This window comes from Apteryx rowi, unplaced genomic scaffold (genome assembly GCF_003343035.1).
Source record: "Apteryx rowi isolate R43461 unplaced genomic scaffold, aptRow1 scaffold_15, whole genome shotgun sequence".
Taxonomy (NCBI): domain Eukaryota; kingdom Metazoa; phylum Chordata; class Aves; order Apterygiformes; family Apterygidae; genus Apteryx; species Apteryx rowi.
The window spans coordinates 1,993,665-2,015,235 of NW_020447752.1; the positions used below are offsets into that span (position 1 = coordinate 1,993,665).

The 21,571-nt window shown below is 51.4% G+C and overlaps 1 protein-coding gene across 1 annotated transcript in view; it reads right to left on the reverse strand.

The window, feature by feature from the left end:
• NCOR2 (nuclear receptor corepressor 2) overlaps window positions 1–21,278 on the reverse strand; it is a 222,757-nt gene extending 201,479 nt beyond the window's left edge. The window contains exons 1-2 of the mRNA XM_026058822.1: window positions 21,105–21,278; window positions 2,091–2,304 (exon numbers count right to left, since the gene is read on the reverse strand). Of these exons, the coding sequence (XP_025914607.1) occupies window positions 2,091–2,195 (105 nt within the window). The 5' untranslated portion in view covers window positions 2,196–2,304; window positions 21,105–21,278. The remainder of the gene's footprint in view (window positions 1–2,090; window positions 2,305–21,104) is intronic.
• Window positions 21,279–21,571: the final 293 nt, after the last annotated feature.

Here is a 21,571-nt window from a genome sequence, read left to right on the forward strand (position 1 = left end):
AAACAGTATTCACTCTAGCCAGAGAGCAGGACAGGCTGGAGACACCCAGAGCTCACAGTCTGACCTGTGATCAACTGGCCCGTTCGGTTCAGTTTGCTGCTGCTGTGACACCGAGGGGAGCAATGTGGGTTAGCAAGACACAAGGACTCAACCCCAAAGCTAGGAGCCATTTGCACCCTTCCAAAAATCCCTCTCCACATTTGGTTTTGAGGGGGTTGGGTTTGTTTTTAAATGAGGGCTCTGCAACAACTGCAGATCTGGCTCACCTGGTCAAATCCTGCTAGAGTTTCTGACAAAAAGAACTGAGATTTTCCTGTTGAGAAAAATGCTCTCATGACACCCCACCTCCCAAATAAACATGCTCGCACCGATGGAAGCAAGACTCCCATAAACTGAATCAGGTCAGCATGTCTCATATCCTGGATGAAAAGCTTCTTTGTGCAGAAGCATGTAGGCCCCAAGCAACCTACATGAGCCAGGCAACACAGCCAAAAGCTAGTCCAGCACCCTCCTTACATTTCTATTTCAAAGCTTTCCGAACGCTGGCTCTGCTCCATGTGCCACTCTGCTGAAGCCCAGCAGAGCGGGCAGACTGGAACTTCAGCCCTTCCCTGCATTTCCTGGATTTCCAGGCTTTCAAGTCAAACCCTAACATCACCACAACATTGGATTTTGCAGTCCAATAGGCTTCACTGCCAGAAACGTAGCCCCGAGAGAAGGTCGCCTCACCCCCCTGCCCTAACACACATTACGAACACCTTTGTGGCTGTGGTCACCTTGCTTTAACTCACCGAGAAGTTGGCTCCAAAGAGCCGCCTTGCAAGCGTGTGCCACACTCCAGCACCTTGTAAGATTCATTTAAGCAGCTTGAGCTGACTAAAGCTGTTCCACTAAGGAGAGTATTTTCCGTTAAGGGCTTAAACCTAAATCATGCAAACATCCAGGATGAGCAAGCACAGACATGAGTGACAGATACAAAAGGGAGAGGCAGGACCTGGGTGAATTAACCCTCGCAAGCTCCAATGCGTTCAACAAAAACACTGCCTCACACGCCATTTGGGCAACAGTTTCACCCACAAGCTTCACTAAGGAAGCGTAACTGGTTCCCAAGGAAATTGCTTTTACAAGACACTGTTCCCATGTCCAGCAGGCGATCGAGCCCAGCCCCAGAGTCAGAGTCCATCCCTCTGTCCACAGCATGTATCCTAGAGACGTCCCCTGTTCTGTTGGGTATTTTCTGGAGGCCCTGAGTGAAAAAGCCATGCTCTCTAGCAGTTAAATCTATAGGATGTGCTTCAAATTTTTTTTAATTTTTTTATTTTTTATTTTATTTTATTTTTAAAGAACCACCCTCATCTCAGTTTATGCCTTGATCCAACAGGAAACAAGACTACAGGTCAAAGGAAAGAAGAGAAAAACACGGGAAAGGATGAAATGGAAAAAACCCCAGCTGCTCAATTTTCTTCTCGCTCACTAGACCACCACCATCAGCCAGAAACGCCAAATAGAGAAGGGCTGGTCCCCCGCAACTGAAAAGTGAGCGGCAGGTTTCTTAGGCAGCACGCTGCCTGTCCTGCGGAAGTCACAAGAGCTCAGAGACGCAAAGGCAAGGGATGGGGCTTGCTGGGAACCGATGAGCCCCCACYCCGGAGAGGAGGCCGGGCACTCCCCGGCTCAGCACGAAGGGAAGGCCAAGCCGAGGAGGGACAGAGGCAGCGTGCGGTTAACCACGCTTCCCCTTCTCTCCCAATGCTCGCTCTTACTGCATCTGCCCAACTGCGTTCCCTCCGGGAAAGGCCCAGGGCCCCCACGCTTGGAAACAGCATGCCCGCGTCCACCAGCGGCCATCGCAAGCGGCACGAAGAGGCTGGGAAGGGAGAGAAAGGCTGTAAGTGCTATATGGAGAAAAGGAAGAGGAGCACACGGGAGAGGAACAATGAAATCCCATATTGCAAACACGGAAATGCTCTGATTTTCGTTAACAGCCACAGCAGAGACCAGCACAGCTGAACCGCTGCCCCACAACGGGGACACGCTGCGCGGCTCCCACCCCGCGAGCGGGCAGCGAAGGAAAGCGCCTCGTGCCTTACCGCATGCGGTCGAGCGATCTGAACCGGATAGGACATGGCGTGAGGGGGATAGCGCGGCTCAGCGGCACGCCAGCTCTGCGTCACGGGCTGGGTAGATCCGGACATGTCGAACGAGCAGACGTGGCGTTCGCTGCTTCCAAGTCACCGGCACAAAGGATTAGGAGAGGCGAGAGCTCCTCTTCTTCGTGCGTGYGCTCTCCACATCACACCACAACTGCAAGCAAACAGGAAAGCGGCAGATTAAAACTCAGTCAACCACAGGCCTGTTAAACATCCGAACGCGGAGCCTCAGAAAATGAGCAAAACCCGACCACCTTCCATGTTCTCAAACAGCCCCATTTTCGGCTTGGCAAATACCCCCGCTAAAATTTTATTAGAGAATATTCCTGTCACAGGAAAGCCCAAATATAAGGTTATTCCAAATCCACCCCAACTGACTGCAGCGACGCGCAACACGGCGTTGCCCTGGGAAGCACTGCCCAACCGCAAGCTGCCGGCGGCTCCGCTGGGCCCTGCGGCCTGCAGCCTGCATGGATCGAGGCCTCCGTCGCCAAGTCTCCCAGAGACGGGTACTTCTGGGGGGTGACCTAGCTCCCAACAACGCCAGCTGGGGTTTTGGTACTTCAAAATGGACACAGAGCCCAAACGCACAAGCGGAGTGAAGGGGAAGAAAAGGGCAGCAATGTTCAGGCTGAGTCCAGCAGTGGAAAAAACATTTATCCGGCCATTTCAAACTCAAGGAACAGGAGCACTAGAGAGGGAGTAAGCCTGGAACAAACGCTCCAGCAAGGAGCACCACAAGACTGCCATTTCCACCCCCAAATTCTCCTCACTGGCAGCTCTCTCATGCCTCATGCGAGCCTAGCGGTCCCAGCCGAGCAGCCTGGCCCCTGCTCTACTACCGTCTTCTTCAGCGGTTCACACAGGGAGCTTCGCCTGCTGAGACAGCTTTGCTTTCCTCATTAGGTGCTATCACAAGTCCTCCCTCCTCAGCCACCTTTCCCTGTCTACACCCTGTCACTCATCCACGCACATGCTTCCCTTTCAGCATCCTTCTTTGCAAGCCGTGGCAATTTTTGCATCCATCTGAGGCGAGCCCCGCTCAGGGCCTGGGGCTGACACTGTGCACCGAGCTCCAGCCCTCGCACCACCCATGGGACTTCACTGTCACTCACGGCCTCCTCTCAAGTGTGCCACAAGCCTCCAGCGCCATGGAAATATTAATTCAACGGCAGGCCCTTCTGATGCGGATCAAGTGCCACGGAAAACACCTTGCCCAGAGAGCATTTCCACAAACGCCCCCGTCGCCCRCATCTTTAATGGCTTATCGTGCGTTGCAATTCCTTTCGCCGCTGCAACAAAATGGGGAAACCCAACAAAGTGGGAGCATTCCCCTCAGCCCTGCAGAGAGATTTACAAGTTGCTGATTTTTATAGATCTTTCAAGCAGTTTGTTTGGAGAGGAGTTTAAGCCTCCACTTTGTCAGGACTTCAGCTAAAAGTAACCAGTGTTTACACGCTGCCCTTTATTGCTGCCAGTTCAAGAGGCATTACCCATTATTCTCATATTAACGGTTAATTATACAAAGCATAAATTTCCACCGCTGCCGGGATTTGAAGGATGTTGCCACAACTGATCTCATACAAGGAGAACCGCAGCTCTGATTCATTCGAACAGAAACGCAGCTAGTCCGACTTCTCTCGCTGCATGATCTCTTCTCTATCACAGGCAAAGCCGTACGCACACACGCCTCTTCCCCAGCCTAGGTACTTATTAAGTACGGATTTGTGCAAGCTTTGCAGCGATATCAAAATCTTCCATCAGCGCACGAGGAGCAGCAGAAAAAGCTCACAGCACTACCCAAAGCTACCCATAGCCTCTTCTCACGTTCCCGCAGCCACTACCACGAAAGAAGCGCAGCGGTCCCTGCAAACGCAATTTCAACTGAAACAGCAGTTGGCATGTACAAAAAACCAAAAAAGGGGGTGGGAAAGGAAAAAGAGGAAGATGGGTTTTTTTCCCTTGAGACCACAGATCAGCCCTTGCTGATAAACCGCTTGCTATCTGCTACAAGCAGACGCAAGCCTGCCTCGCTGGTTTGCTTGCAGCCACGCACCGTTCGCCAGGCAAAAACAAAATCAAAACAAAGCAACGGTCCCCAGCACGCCGGACGCTGCAAGGCAGGCGACGAGCGGCCGGAGAGAAGCAGCCTGAGGAGCTCCCCCTCTTATAAAGAGGTTAATTCCCCAAAAAAGGAATCTGCAGCAAATTCCCGTTACAGCCTAAGGATGACAGAAACACACAGATACCTTCGTGCTTCTCCCAAGGGGCAGCCAAGCTTCTGATACGACGGATATTTTGCAGAGCTGCATATAGGAAAACGCAGAGCGAGGTCGGGCGCCAGGCGGCTGAGCACAGCGGGTTGCACCGGGGCCCTTCCCGCGCGGGGCTCACGAGCGGCACAAGGAGCTGGGGCTCCCGGCCCCGCACGCCTCCCGCTGCCGGCCGCGCGGCCCCGGCACCTTACCTGCTACGCCGTCCTGGCAGAGGGGGACGGGCTCCCCGCGCTGGGGCTCGGGGCGCTCGGCAGCATCCACCCCCGGGCAGGAAAGCCCCTGCAGACGCGGGGGAATTCAGAGACGCCCAGCGGGCTGCCGGCACTTACTTATACTTCCAGTATGACTACCCCACTTCCCCTTGCGCTTCCGACTGGATGCGGCTTGAAGCGTCGATTCCCGTCCTGAACGGCGGGGCGGTGCTGTCAGCACGCGGTCAGACAGTCCCCCCGCAGACGGATGAACGGACGGACACCCTGCTAGGCTGCGGGCACGTGCACGCTTCCACGTGGGCAAGTTCTGCCCCGGTAACCCCGGCCCCAGCCCGCCCCGCCGAYGCCGGGGAAGCGTGCACGACGCGCGCAGGAGCTCCAAAAGCCAGCGGGGATCCGCAGAAGTTCTCGGTACTTTCCTAACAGYGGGTTCAGGCTCAGCCGTCTCTGCCTGCAGCCACCAAGGAGTTAACCAGCCCACACAGGCGCCCGCGCCACGCCGGAGCTGCCGCTGGATTTCAGCGAACCGACTGCCTCGTTCGGAGCTCAACAGGTGGATGTGGATGCACACAGCGCCAGCGCGGCTGCCTGCACAACGGGAAACGGGATGACTGCTTTTTTTTTTGTTTGTTTGTTTTTTTTGCTCCTCAGATCAGAAGTTCAGCTTCAAAACGCAGCACCAACTGCAAAGACGCACTGTGTTAAGCTTTCAAACAGTTCAAAAGCTTTCTGGTTTGGCCTCTGCAACCAGCTACCAGCACTGAAGCACTCAAGACATTCTCTGAACTTCCCAGGGCAGCGGCGAAGAGAAAACTACACAAATCTGCGGTGACAATTTTGTCCCRAGAAGCAGCGCCAGTGGAAGAGCTTTGTGATTTGAAGCCTGTAGTTTCTGGGGGGGCTGGAGGTGTGGGAGAGCCAAACACGTTCTCATCCCGAAGCAGAGCGCACGTGAAGGGTCTGCCCATAACCGCATCCAGGAACGCTCGTGAATAGGGACAGGAGAATTCACACGTTTTTATGGAAGTTACAAAACCTCCTTAATTAAGTCATTTTCACTGATCAGAGAATAAACAGGGGACAGAGTGATCAAGTCAACACACTGGAAAGGACTTCAATTTTCTTTTTCTCAACACAGAGGTAACTAGTTACCGGAAGGACGCACACACGCACCGGGTGCCATTACGGTACCCAACACAACCGTCCTGCACCGACGCAGGCTGCGGGCGAGCAGCGCAGCGCASCGCAGCACTCGTGTTGCACGCTAACCACACGCAAGCCGCGTTACCAAGGGTTTCCCTTGCCAGGGCAACAACCAGCATAACTGCCCCAAAAATAGCTCTGGAAAGCCAAGGGCAAAAATCCCACGCTTGTAAACAGGCAAAGCACCACGCAGGCATTTCCACACCTTAAAACCAGGGAACGGGACGTCGCCAGCAAGGTCTAAGCACGAGCTTAACGAATGACCTAGTGGGCAGGCWGGGTAAAGGCAGGGCCGGAGCCCAACGAGGTCCCCGAGGCACTGCGACGGATGCCACCGCAGATGCCACCACAATTTTTACGCGAGGGGCTTTCCAGGCAGGCCAGAACGGAGCCCGGAGGTTTGCTCCGCGCGCGAAGGAAAACGCGGCCGCGACCCGCTGCGGCGAGGACCAGGGCCCCCGGCGAGGCGACAGCAGGGCAGCGGGTGGTCCAGCTGGAGCGCAGCGCGGCAGGGGACACCTCGCCGAGGACGCAGCGGGACGGCTTCCTTCGCGGCCGGGCGCAGCGAGGTACGCCGCTCGGCCAATTACCTACCAGGACGCCTCCTCGTCAGGGACCCTTGTTAGTTTATTTTTAAAAGAGGAACACAAGCAGTAGGAGCAGATTAATGGAAATAAAACAGAACGCATGCTGCCAGGCTCTTTAAATCTTTAAGATCGAACTGTTTGGTTACTACTTTTCTCAACTGATTTTGATGAGGAACAGACATTGTCTCACCRGAAAAGTATGTCTCTCCTCTACTTGGAGTCTCCATCAAAGAATATTTCATCCACAGACCTGCATTAGCCATTACAGCGCTAGGTACGAGGAGATTTACAATCTCTGATTAGAAACAGGAGAAAGCAGGAGGTTCCTGGTGAATCCAGCGCCAGGACCGCAATACAGAGCTGCAAAGGTGGCGAGAAGCTACAGAGGCTCCTGCATGCATTTATTTCCACCTGTTTGGGAGACTCCCAGGATCCTGCCCCGCTGGTGAAGCCTCCAGCAACTCCACCCTCCTCACCCCTGCCAGCTCCGCGCAGCAAACAACAACAGGCGAGCTCGACCCTTCACCAYGTCCACAGAAAGCCCTAGGGCAGGAGCAGACAGCCAGGCAGGACTGCACCCCCCCRCGGTGCCGGTGCAAGGAATAACGGTGAAACTACAGCTGTCATGGCACGGGGGCGTGGAGAGCTGCCTCCGATGGAAGTAGGGTCTCGTACTGTCTCTCCACCTCGGTTTGCTTTCTGGGACGCAGAGGGTTCCCCCACTCCGTTCACCATCTGCTCTTTCCTCATAGGCTTTCGCCATCCAGCCTCGGCACGGACTCCTCCTCAGCTACGGTGCGAGCAGGGATCTGAGCAGCTCACATATTGCAAACCTGACCCTAAACCTGTGGGACTCCTCCTGCTGACCTCAGACTGAGAACCATGCTCTTCCCTGAACACAAACAATTGTTTGAACACAAACATTTTTTCTTGTTAAGACAGATGTTTGAAATCACGTCTCTGCTAGCGAGCCAAAAGTTGTCTGGTGCAAGAGAGCCGTCCAGGCAAATGCATCAGCTCTCCAGCGAAGAGCTCTCCTGCACRCAGCAGTATTAGCACTTGCCCTGGACCCCCCACACCTCTCCAATACAGAYCCTGAGCACCCCACGCTGTATGTCAATAATCAGGGGTTCAGGGACACACATGCCGTATACCTTATAAGCCCAATGTCATGCGGAGACCTCATGCTTCTCTTCCACCCGTTACCCCCTGTCCCCTATCTCTGCAGGTCAARGCCTATCTCCACCTCCACCCAGGCTCCCTGCTCCTCTGCTCCACGGACTATTTACTGCGTGAAGTCATTTCCTCATCACCTGTTCTCCCTAATTTACACCATGAAAGCACTCGGCAAGACGCTGCAAGCTCCTGCAGGCTTGTCTACGCCGAGAGGTGCTCTGCCCGCACCCCCGGCTGGCTGGGCGCCTGCCGGCTCCCGCCCCATGCACCAGCTCAGCCTCGGCCCCCCGCTAACACGGGGGTACGGCACTGGGCCAGGCTGGTTTGCGTCCCATCCCGAAGACAGGCACAGCAAGCCCCCACCTCCCCGCACTCATCCACAGGGACACAGTCTATGAGATGACAGCACTCAGAAACAGGCCTGCACGTTCCTGCTGATYGTTGAGCCCAGCTCCTTACAACAGCAAAAGGATACGCTAATTCAGCCAGTGCCACGCAAAAAGCACAGACCTGAAATAGGGCTTTGCTAGGAAGAACTGATTCACAAACAATGTAATTAGCAGCGTTCATTCAACACATTTGCTACTCTTTAAAGTTGGAACAAACCCTACAGAGGTGTTCCACGCTCCTGAGGGGAAAGCAGGATTCCCAGGTTAGATCCTTGGCTTGCCGCTGCCATGATAGAAATGTGGGTGAGCCGCCGTAATTACCCCATTCCTTAGCTCATCCGTCTGAGAGGTGAGAAGAACAAGACACTCCCAGCTCACAAAAAATACCAGTTCATCTGTCTTTATAAAGGTTTTAAAGGTCCCAGTGAAAATACACTGCTCAAGTTTAAAATAAACTTTTTTTTTTTTTTTAAGCAAAGACATGCTGAAATAAGATTAACAGAATATTCTRTTTCTTAAGTCCAGAGTAGCGTTACTCAACTTGTGGTCTGAAGACCATGGATGGTCTGCAAAAGACGTTAGAAGGTAGCCCACAAACTGATGGCAAAAGACCTCATTGAATGACAGCAGCCAGCACCACCATACTACATGTGCCCCGCAGACAGTCAGGCAAATAAACAAAATGCTGCCAGCACTCATCAGGCTACATTTAATTGATGAGTATTGGCAATAAAGTTGACATTTAATTACAAGTGTAAAATGATACAACTTTTTGGAAAAACAACCAAATCTTCTTTACTCAAATGCTAAATACATGATGACTTTCCTCCTCCAACAACAAAAAAGAATATATATATCCTCCAGTCAACCTGTGTATTTTGAAATAAGTTAAGGAGTACCTTCATTTAAAATGTATGATTAATACCAAGTTAGTGTTCATCTCCAAGAGACCAACCAACCAGCCATGCTAAATCCCCAGCGCGTGGCTGGGTGTGCAGCAGAGCAGGACAGCGCTTTTATTGTCAACAGCCGTTCCACTACCTGTAGTGGCATTCATGCGCCACACATCTCTAGATCAAAAACAGATCTCAAAAACGATTAGAGACTTACCCATGTTTTCTTTTAAAGACTAGTGGAAATTAAAATAATTAAAGATGTAATGAAAATGTGTAGAGCGCCACTCCTAAGAAAGGCACAACATAATGATAATAGATTTGTCTAATCAATATGTGCATGAAATTTTCTTGGAAGATAGTTGACATTATACATAAATATTTGTGTGTACTGTATCTATTAAGTCCTTTCAGTAGGAAAGCAGGCCGTCTGCCATAAATTTAGGGCTGTATTCAAAGTAACAAAGGAAACAATGTCGGTGTCTGCAGCCCAGGAATCCCTAGCAGCATTCAATCACAGCAGGGTACAAAGGTTTTAAATTAAAACAGCAGCACAGGGTCAAAAGGAAAGACCAGGCATGTCCTGAGCTCCATGGCATGGAGAAGAGGTTATTTCAACCCTAACRGTCAAGGCCTTTACCACCAATGTGCAATCTTGGAGCATTTTCCTGCTTTGGAAGAGTAGGAAAGCAAAGCAGGGCTCAAGCGCCCTGGAGCCGCTTCGCTGCACGCCACGGCCAACCCCACGGTTCCTCATACGCGCGCTGAACGCCAACGTCAGCTTAGCACGGCTCTTGCCCCATTCCCCAGCTGCATCCCCACAACCGACTCTGAGGTCTCTCGATTTACAGCAACCCTCTTCCCTTTTGGCCAGATAATTCTGAACTACATTACTTTCCTAGTCTGACTGACGGTGCGGATGCACAAGCAGTTATATCGGCGCATCTGGGGGAAGAAGGGACGTTACAGCACCACGACGGAGCTACCCAGCGCAGGATGTTACCCTTGCAGGAAGATACAACCAGTCCCTAAGGCCACAGAGGAAACGCAGAGGCTCAGGAGCTGAAGTCCACCATCCTGGTTTGCCACCTCCTTGCTGGAAACCACTAGGCTGCACGAGCTCTCCCACGGTGGTGCAGCTCCACGCAGAACTGGTTTTGAATCGCGATGAAAGGTGCCTTCCCTACCCTGCTCCTATCGCTGCGGAAAGTGGTGAAGCAGGATTTGTGACTTGGGTTACTCCTTTTCAATCTTTCCAAGCTATTTTGGGCATGGGACCCGTGTTTAGCTCTGCCCCGAGATAACCTTTGCCAGCAYTTGTGAACAGATCTTGGCACCGCAGCTGCGCGGAGCAAGGTCAGAGGGTTTGATCCTGCCAGCCCTGCTCCCCGCTGCATTTCGAAATGCAGGTTTCCCAGACAGGCTGTTCCGAGTAGCGACATGACATTAGTCTAATGCTYCTGGCAATGGAAAGTACACACTGTAATTCCTCCGCACTGTAATTCCTTTCACTTAACAGTCCTAGTTCAGACCCTGGCTTTCAGTAACACAACCTGGTTACTGGGGAGCAGATGGGACGTCCACGCAGCCGCCCCCACCACGGACACCCTTCTCGTCCYGACGTACAGGCCATTGAGCCCTTGCAATAGGTTGCGCGTGGTTTAAGCATCTCCCAGGTCTCAGCAAAGAGGCGCTGAGTGACCTTGMGAAGGCTCCCAGGGGAGCACATATATGCTTAAATGAGCTAGACTGACCCATTTTCCTTTGCAGGAGTGCTCAGTTATCACTGCTTGGCTGCAGGGACAGCACCTTATTAAACTGCTCGAACCACGTACCAAGCGCGAGTCCAGCCATGTCCCCAGCATCATGCCGGTGCCAGCAAGGCTGGCCTTTGCTTTTTAAATTTTGTTATATTGGGCTCCTTCCTTTGGTTTCCCTGCTCCTGTTGGTGGATTTGCCCCTCTCGTTCATTTAAAAAGCYTGAGGATCTTCTGTTTAAGAAGTCTGAACTGCAAAAGCCTGCAGATGACACATGGATCGCCTGAACTGCAAACTCATCAGCAGAGACGCGATGGCAGAGTTGCTCCCGGTTACGTAAGGACGTCGCTTGCTGGGCGGCAGGGAGCCTTTGGCCCCGCAAACCAGTTCAAATGCTTCTCTGGGGACAAGCGGAAAGAGCCCACCCGCATGCACACATGCGCACACAACGCCGAGCTACCGATCCGCAGCTTCAGGCTAAGTTCCCAAAAGGGACGCTTTGAATAATTAAAGCTGCTGACAAGGAAAAGGAAAAAAGAGACCCACAGAAAAAAGGGGGATTTGGATTCGTGCATAGGCCATTCATGAAACAAAGGAGTTATTTTAAGTGTAGGCTGGAAATAGAAAACAAGTTAGACCACGTGAGGCCTTTGTTGAAGATGATCTGCAAAGACAAATGGAAATGCCCGAAGAGGAAATTAAAAAACAAAAACYGCCGCCACCCAGGCGCAGGCAGCGCACAGGGAAACGGGACAGGAGACTGGAGTAGGAAAGGAGAGGAGCGATAACCACGCGCCAAAGYGCAGATTAGATGGAGGCAGCCAAAAGGAGACAGATGAGAAAACCAGCGCAGGACAGCGAAGGAGAYCTGGAAGACCTGACTAGTGAAAACCCCAGGGATGGGGAAAACGCTGAAAACGCACCGGTTTTGAGGGAAGCCCCGTCTCCGCTGAAAACTCCAGCTGGGGCAATGCGTGGCCAGTTCAAACCGYGCCAGTGCCCGCCGGCGAGCGACGGCGGGGGCCCAGCTGCTGCAGACCACGAGCCCGACAGGCACAAACCCCAAACTGCCTGCTGTTCCACCAAAATTCCTGCCAGGGAGCTGGAAACGGTGCAATACCCCCGCTCTGCTGCCCCGTGCACCCTCGGGCCAGGGCAGCCGTGACTGCAGCTTGAGGAGAGAACGAAGCACCACGGCGGTGGGCGAGGGCTCCCGCGCCAGGACCAGCCCGGGCCGCGGGCTGCTTCGAGACTCTCCCCGCTCTGCCACGGGCGACGAGCGCAGATGGCCTATTCAAGGGGCAAAAATCCTTCCCTCGGCCCCCTCCCAAACCCCCCAGAGAAACCAAAGAGCAGAGTTTTTTCTCCACGGCATCAAGATTTATCAATCCCTGTCTTTTTTTTTTTGCAAAGCAGCAGGGATAAGCACGCGGCTCAGGGCTCCACGAGCCCTCAGAAACATCCTGCCGGCTGAAGGAAAGGGCGCACACCGAAGCGGCTCTGCCCTGGGCGAGACCGCCGGCTCCCGCTCCACRCACCGCGACAAACTGCGGTACGTGGCCCCCGGAGCACACGACGGAGCCGGTCCCCATCAGTCCCGCCAGCTGAATCAGCAACTTTGGATCCAGGGTTTTCCCTTCTCCCAAGGGCAAATTTGCTGCCTGTCCCCAGGACATCTGGTCCCCCGGTCCCCTCCCTACACACCCGCTGCACCCCCTTAAGTTAAACAGGTGCTTAAATATCACAACTGTCGCGCAGCACTAATCTCACTTTAACAAACACACACAAACAACTTCAAATCAAGAAGAAAAAAAAAAAAAGACTTCTTGTCGATGTGCACTAATGAGCCTAGAAACCATAGGGTTACTCGAGCCACGCTCCCAAGCACCTTAAGCAGCATGTCACCAGCCGCCACCGTAGCACATCGTCACTGCATCCCTTTGCGGCTCCCTGGAGCCAGCCTAAACCACCGGCTACCCAGGTGAAGGAGCCTCTAAAACACAAGGGAGCTTACAAAGCACCTGCAAGACTTATTTATTTATTTACTTTGCACAGAACATGCTGCTCATTTGATTTTCAAAYGCTTCAGTTCGTATTGCTGCAGAGACAGGTCCTCTGATGTCTTGGGCACGTCATGAAAGCTAAGGGACTCGTCTCCTTGAGATTCTTTGTTGAACAAATTACTCGGCTCAGGAGTGACATTTTCGATTATTTACATCCTGAAAGAGAAGGCAACCGCATTTTCTGAATTTCCTAAGACAAGGTCTTTGAGATGGATTGTATTACTAAACACTTTCTTCTTTTGCACATTCCCAATTTCAAAGACGACAAAACATCTTCATGTTCTAAATTATTTCTTTTCTTTCGTGATCCTCTAATGATTCAGGAGTCTAAACTTCACACAAGGATCTTTGAAGAGCACCGACTGCCAGCATAAAAGCAGAGCTATTTGTGACAAACCGCACAGTTCAACGCCTCCATAGGAAGACATGTGCAAAGGAACAAAATTACCCCAGGGAACTGAAACAAAGCCTGCAAATAAATTAAATGACCTGTAAACTAAGGTACTCAAAAATATATACGAGATGCTATGCAGCTGTGCCATAAAACATCACTAAAGAACGGAGTCCTTTTAGATTCGAGCTATTTTAAACCAACCCATTTTACTTCAGGTTTGCAAAGCAGTAGCTATATTTACGCTGCACATTACCGCGCCTCAGACGCAGGACAGTAACTTAAGTAACGCTAACTCAATTGCTTGCAATCRTCTGTCAAACACGAGCTCTGAACCTTCCATGAGGCCYTTCTCCTAATATCCCCCAGGTAATTACTAGAAGATAGAGTCAATTTTCAGCCCAGGTTAATAACAGAATTTCAGCCATTTGCTCCTGCCCATTTCTGCTTCTTTCTTTTCTCCCCAGGAAAAGCCACGAGAAGTTGGAGCTCGCTGGTGGCCCAGGGAACGGAGCTGCTCATTAGTTCACAGCAGAGCAGCTGGAGAGACAGGTCGAAGCAGTAGGAGCCATTAATTGGGTAGGTTCAGCTTTCCTTGTCTAGGTAATTAATAGCTTCAAGACAGAAAGTCAAAGCCTCTCTAGAGGCACCAAAACACTTCCACATTTGCATACAATGTGTAGCACCTTGCAAAACGCTGGACCATTTGCAGTGAGGGAAGGAGGAGAAGAGACTGTTGCCACCTCCTCCAAGACATCCCCTTCCCGGACATCGCTAGTAAGGGTACGCAGAGCACTGAAGCCCTCCGGGGTACACACCAGGCCATTCGCCGAGGCTTTAACCACCGCGCACAGTAGCTCTGCTTGAGAAACCCCTGTCCCTCAACCGGGCAGCCCAATTAAAAGGGCTGAAACGGTCTGTCCGTACGGGCCTAAACTCCCGCTCCCTTGCTCCCTCTGGCTCCGCTCCAAGGCAAAGGGCACCCTGTGGGATTGGCACTCCAGGGTGCATTTCCAAAGACAAGCTTACTAGGCAGATGGGATTCATGACGTGTTTAATAACCAAACCCATGCAAGCCAGCAAACGGGATTTCGGTGCTCGCACGCCAAGCTCCGCCGGGCTAACAAGCAGCGCTGCAAAGCCAGGAGTCAACCCCAGCAGATCAGGAGTCCCGGCTTTCCACCAGGAAAGCGCTCAAACTGCAGCCCAGTTGGGTCCTTTCTAATCTGCCTTTCCTGGGCTTGGAAAAACGTTTTTCAGCCTGCGGTTTACAGGCCTCCGGGAGTCTGCGGACTAGTTGGAAAGAGTCCTTGAAAGGCAACTAAAATTCGTGCTACACAGATGTAGCATTTCCAGAAGAGTCTGCTCTTCCGCTGGGAACCTCGAAGCCTCCCCAAACTGAACAGGTTGAAATCTCTGGTCTGAGTCGCGTTTTCTAGCTTTTCTTTCCTGAGCAGAACTTTAAGAAATTTCTCCTGGGATTTACACAACATATGGATTGCAAAAGTAGAGCTTAGGGAAAAAAAGAAAAGAAAACATCTTTTTAATCACTAAACACTGTGAGACTTGTGCTTTTTTTTTTTTCTTCCTTTTTTAATCACAATAATTACCAACAACACAACCTGGAAACCTATTCACTGGCCTTAGAAACAAGTCTAAGGAGGGGAAGCAAAAGCAATGGACCTGTTCTCCCTACACCCAGACAGCCCCTGCCCTCACACACTTGCTAATTGCACTCTGCAGGACAGTATTTTTCCCATGATATTTAAGCTTTGGTATCACACTCCCCCACAGAAATTTCAGCTTCTAATACAAAATTAAGAGACCAGCCTGTGTGAAAAGAAAAACTGAGATATTAAGCCTGAAAAGCTCACAAATAGCAGCAACATACATGCTTTAAATTAAAGATTCTCATTATTATTCCAGCAACTGCAACTATCAATACCGCACATTTGAAAATAAAAAGCAACGCAAGCGCAAGGAGGAGGAATGGCTTTTTGCTTTTGCTATTTAAGCCTTTCAAGGGTAGTCAGAAATCACAGCCCCACAGGGCTCTTTCACGGTTTAATGGCAGTAAGCTGGGGAAAGGGTCTATCTTCAGCGAGCGCTGTCTGCAAGCCCAAACCCACCTTCCCGGAGCGCACTCAGTGAACGCCACCGCGCCGGGCCTGACGCCCGCAGCCTGCCAACCCCGTCCCGCCCCAGGCGGGGGAGAGTTTTGCTTCGTTCCCTAGGGAAATGCTGTTTCAGTCCCTGCACTATCAGTCTGCCTGCTTTTGCAATGACTTAACTCAAAACTATTTATTAATAATAATTATTACTACTAAGGGGAAAAAAAACAAAAAAAACCCTCAGCTGCCAAGGCCAAGCTATTCCTAAAATGACTCATTAGCCCAATCCATCGCGGCTGTTGCACAGGCACAGATTACCTTCAGTCATCCTGCGCCTACCCMGCCTGGGGCTGAGGTTTCATACGGTTACTCACCCTCCAACCCTTGGCCGCGGAGTGGAAACGAAGGAAAACCACGAGGGAGATGTCTGACGCAACGCACTCCCCGGCTGGGAAGCTCCTCCGGGGCTGACAGGAGCCCCGACATCGCAGCCATCGAATTCGAACAAAACCGGTCTGCACAAAAGCACCAAGGCTGCTAGCAGAGGCAACAGCGGCAGCATAGTCCCAAGGTCAAGTATTGCTTTTGCAGAGCTACAAAAACAAATTACAGTAAAATAACCTGTTCAGAATGCATCTGAGGGGTCTTTAAGGACACTTCCCAGCACCGGCATACATCGAGTTTATAACTTAAATCTGAGGCTAGCTCAAGGTTACGATGGACTCCAGTTATCCACAGCGAGAAGAGACACGACATTTGAAGTCATCTCTGCTAAGAGAACGAGTTCCCCAGGTACCCTGTTGAGGCAGGACAGCTTACACAGGGATTACTGTCCCCAAATCTCTACTTTGCCCCCTCTGCTTGGGCAGCCAGGCTCCATACAGTGGGGACAGGGAGGCGCAGGCAGTCGCACACCCAGGACAGCTCTCCCCCCCTTTGAGCCTTAAACAGCTTTTCCAGTGCTCAAGCAGGGAGCAAGTTCTGGTTCACAGAACCCCCGGCTCCAAACCAACCACCCTTCCCCTCTCCTTCACCCTCCACGCAGCCACTGCCAGCAGGCTCTGCCGAAAGGCTCGCGAGAGGCACGTTAATGGTGTGCCGAGGGCGATGTCAATACTGGTCCCACCCGTTACGGAGGGGCTCCCAAACGGTCATGCAAAGCCATGGCTCCGTTTGGACTCCACGACTTCGCAAACCCTCATCGTGGAACAAACACAAACCTCCTGCCCAGCACAAATCCTGCTCTCTGCGGAGAAACCTGCTGCATGGAAGGCCAAGCGCAAGGGCAGCCTCCACTGGAAAACACACTTCTCCGGGGGCACAAATAGCATGGAAGTGAAGAGCCCAGGAGAGAGAGAGGGAAAAAAAAAAAGCCTAATGTTTTTAAAAAACCCAAGACGGAATAACATTTCACTTGTAAAGCAGTTGCACACTGGAAAGCCTCTGAACCCTTCTGCRTAGCGGGGATTTTCCTCCGTGCAGTCGGTTTGTGTATGTGCGTTCCTGGGTTTTGGCTGGGGAGGAGGATCCCTTATTGCTTCAGCACTGGAGCCACGATTTYGGAACAATTCACACCCCTGGGTACCGATCATGGCTCGGCAAGCACAAACGTGCCAGCCTAAACTGGAAACAGTCATCCTCCTTCCCCCCACCCCAGGCACTCTTTCAGCCTCCCGGCTACTGCAAAGCCAGCCTCTTCCAGGTTCCCGCGGGAAGGGACATCTGGAAACAAGATTCCCCAGTGCACTAACAGCAGGGCGAGCTGCAATTAATTGCAGAGGGGATTCTGCACCCTGGGAACTGCAGCTAAGTTACCGCCTGCCACGGATGGTACGTGAGCACTGGGCTGTAAAGGAGGCTGTCGCTCCTTGTTACGGGGGAGCAGAACCTGGAATCAGATGTACGCAGGAGAATACTTCTGTAATCCCTTTAAAATTCCAATAGTAGATGAAGGGCTGGAAGGTGCTTTTGAACCATTCTATGGACATCAATATAAAACTAACATTTACTTTCTAAACTCAGAAGGAATGTTTAAACAAGGAAAACCTCAAGAAAGGGGATACCTCTCCATCTTTAAATGGTACAGGAATTTTGATGATTAACACACACACACACCAGTAAGTTTTGTGGCATGCTTTATCCAGGAAATTGAGTCTGTTTTAATRCAAACCATTTGACCCCAATTTCAACTGATGCAAGATGAAGAACTGCCCACCCCCAAAAAGAAGCACATCATTTTCCACGCAGTTGTGAAATGCTGGGTTTCCCAGCCCAATCACTGCCAGATTCTCCCAGCGGTGCCTCAGCCCGATAACCAGCCTCCAAACGCAAACGCCACCGACTTGACGGGTGCTGCCACGCKGGAGCCGAAAGGAGCCCAGCGGAAAGCCGCTAACTTATCTCTGCCGGCAGGCTGGGGAGCGTCTCAGTCCTCCTCCCGCCCACCCGGCTGGGTGAAGGGCTGTGGAATCACTTAATTACGCCCCTCAAGGCAGGAAGAAGTCACTTGCCTTTAAATACTCACATTTTTATTGAGTTGACATGTTTTAACAAGGTCAGCGCTTGAATGGTAAACTCTTATCCAAAGGGGAATTCAATGCTTTTCCCCCTCACAAGTAATCAGTGTCCACCATGACTTAATTCTGAGGTTAAAGTTATAAACMCTGTTGACAAAGGTAACCAAGAAAAAAATATTTAAAGGGTCAGAAAGGGTAAACAAACATTCACCTTCTCTGTGACTTTTCCGCGCGCATCTCAGTCTCCGAGAGGCACCCGACAGTCAAACACGGCGCCAAACCGTGTCCTCGGAGGCAGCTGCCTGCGCACTGCCGGCCTCGGAAGCGAAACCTCGGCAGCGCGAGACCCAGTGGGGCGGAAACCAGCTGGACGATACGAGCTCCTTCGCCTTCCTGCTACCTCCCTCCGGCAACCTGCTCAGACTGCGAGCTGCTATGTTAATCTTTTACCAGGCAGGACAAATAATCTTCTTTATCCTATAGGGCTACTGCAGCGGCAGTTCTATATATTATGTAAAGCCGCCTCTCCAAAAGGCCCGTGAGAGCAAAGAGGATTAGTGAAAGCGAGCGCAGAGGCAGGATGCATTACACACCTCTGACCCTCTGCAGATTTAGTCCTCCTGGAAGCAAGCGTCCAAGAACCCAAGTCACATATACTCGGCCTGAAACAGGGTCCGTTAATTCCCCTAAACAAAAGTAAATGGTAACACTGTACTGTGGGAAACCAACAGCATTTTAATCTGCCAAGACCTCCGCTCCTGGGAATTCAGCGGAGACACCGCAAACACAGGCCGTTTGCTGCTGCTGCACTGCGGCGGCTTTGCCGATTCCAAAGGGACTTTGTGCTCCAAGAGTAAAGGAAGCTCCCAGTTGAATTCCCCGTGGTCCTGGCAGCGAGAACAGCTGCCGAACAGCTGGCTGGGGAGCTTCGCAAYGGGGCGCAGGCCGTCCGAGCCAGCCCGCCTTCTCTCCCCTCTTCCCACGTTTCCTATGGCACGCTTGGTTACCCGCTAGTCCAAAATCTCCAGAAATGAACAGATAAATATCGCAGATGGATCCCCAAGGTAAACAAATGCCTGCTGCACGGCTCGACAGCGCTGCAAGAGAAATCGAAATTGCAGCCTTCCCCCCAATCATCTCCCCTTTCTCCCAGTCCCTGTGCTAAGCCCTGAGAAGGCTTTTGAGCATTTTGGTTTTTACATCAGCCCTCGACCAGGCAACAGCACTCCCACACCCAGTGAATCCCCACGTGCTCGTTTAAGTTCTCGGCCTTGCCGCAACATTTCCAAGCCTTGCAAGCTCCGGCTCCCAAGGAAAAGCACACCATTACCTCTGAGCACATGCTATTCATCAAGGCAGATCATTTAACCATGCACAGCAGAAAGTCGCTTGCTAGGCAGGAGGAGGGGACAGATGGAAAGTGAGCACGTTAACCAGCACTTCCTTGCCAAACTTATCTATTTCCTGCGGACCAAGTTCAGTCCCAGCGAGAAAGGCAGTGTCAGGGATTTCAGTCAAACTGCACGTGCGAGCCTTTGCCCACACGAACACTCTTCAGCAGGAGTTACTGAACCGAGCAAAACTGACATCAAACCAGACGGAGAGCAGTTTTAATTTTTCCATGCTGGGGTTTGCACCAGTTTGCCTGAATTTGCTTTTTAAACTCGGTCCGATTAAACTGGAGCAGGTTTCCTGCTACAATTCAGATATCCCATTACACAGCTCATCCTAGCAGCCAGCTCCGTCTAGCTCAGGCACATGGAAAGTTGAACAGTTCTCGGAAAAAATGTTTCTATACAGAGACAAAAAAAAAGGCAGATTAAAAAAAATCCCCTGCAATTTTGTAGGCAGCATTCTACCTTTAGACTTTGGTACTTGATTAAATAAAGGTAAAACCCAGGGAGACAACCGACATTTAGACAGGAGTCGAGGCGCAGAGCTTAGTCTGCATCTCTGTCTGATCAGCCCCATGGCTTGCATTAAGGACGTAGACTGTACTTCAGTGCCTTGAAAAGCACTGAGAATAATCTATAACAGGGTGCTTAAACTGCAACACATCTTAGGTCAAAAATATAATTTCTGTCAACCTAATAGGCATTTCAGGCTCACAGTGTATTTTATTAGCTAGATGCTAATGGAGCTACAATACATCAGGTCCCATTTTTAAAGTTACAAATAGTTTATAAAGGCTTAATCAATCATTAAATAGGTGTTTTAATAAATGGCTAAATCAATCATTATAAGCCAGAGCTCTAAGTGAGCTATCAGACTTTATAATAATCCGCAGTATCTTCAGCTGAGGTTCTCATATCTACCTATAAGACATCATCCTGTTACAGACCTGAAGAACAGGCTGCTATCCATCATTTACTGACTATTTGCACATAGGCTTTAACGTAAATACAGGCTATACATGGTCACGTTTTATGTAGGTGATGTTCAAAATACAGGCGAAACATCGCAGAGCACTAAAAAGCGGTCCTTCGGGATGGCACTGGAGAATATTTAATAAAGTCAAAAGCCGCAGGCTAATTTCCCCAGAGAGATCCCATTTGCAGTCTGTCGCAGTGAGAATCCATCACAGACAACACGGATTCACCCACAGCGGAGACAAAACCCTCGCGCTGCTTTCCTCCCTCCTCCGCGAGCGGTGGGCCGCTCGCATCCCACCCCAGCGGGCGGTGAAACGGCCCCTCCAGCRCGCTGCCGACAGCCGAACGCTTCCCAGCCGCTGGGAAGGCTGGAAAATCCTAATGAAGAAAAGACTGTAGACACCCTCACACGCATACTCCCCACCCGCAGTGTTTTCCCCAAATTAAAGAGAGGGGATTTTGGTTTTCCGAGAACCCCCGGCACCCCAGAGCTGTCGTTCCCTTGCAAAGGCCGCAGTGAGGTCTCCTCCTCGGACAACGGGGCTCTTCCCAAGGCGAGTGCAGACCAGCGGAGACGGGGGCACGGCTCTGGAAACAGACAGGCAGAGGTGACAGAACGAACCTCACACCTTTAGACGGAGCTTTTAACACCAACATATCTAACATAGCATTTCTCAGGGGAGGAAAAAACAAAGCAAAGTGCTTGAAGTCTGCTGCACCCCACCATCGTCCTCAGCCAGGAGAGCGCAGATGTCTCACCTGAGCTCAACCTGGAGCTGCTACGTGACTGGGAGGGATGGGAGGGAGCAAGGGCCAACTGAGCAGAAGGGAAAGTATCTCAAACTTCAGCAACGCAAGGCCCTTGCCAAAAAACGCGCTGCCAGTTCCTCATTCGCCTTACTGAGAGAAGTTAAAAACAATAAATAAGTACAGACACAGAGCTCTAACATATGTTTTTAATTTTTAGGCTGCTCGCAAGAACCAGCCCTTCCCCTCTGCTCACAAACCTGCCATCTCTGCTGGCCTTCAAAGGTGTGATGGTAACACCTGGGGACGGAGCAGAGCCTCCTTCCCCGGACGCCAGGGCCATCCCTCGAAGCTCCCCGCCACCGTCTGTCCTAACGCTCCTTCGGAGCGGCGCCGTTCAAGCTCTTCTCTCCAGTGCTCATCTTCATCTGTGCCAGGTAACCTCAGATAGCGCTACTTTACAGAGACTTCTGAGCACTTCCCCAAAACAAGCCACGCTACAAAAAACGCAGCGGAAGCCTGTTTAACACTTAGACTGACACAGCATCCAAGCTGTCAAAAAAAATAACCCACCTCCTGTTACACTGCTATTTTCTTTGGCACACCAATCTAAAGGTTAATTATTAGGGGCTATTCCGATTTCAAAGTAAAACCTTTAACCTCTAAACYGTTCTAAAAAATTCTGAATCATGCTACTGTGTGCGAAGGAGAGAAGGGAAAGGAATCC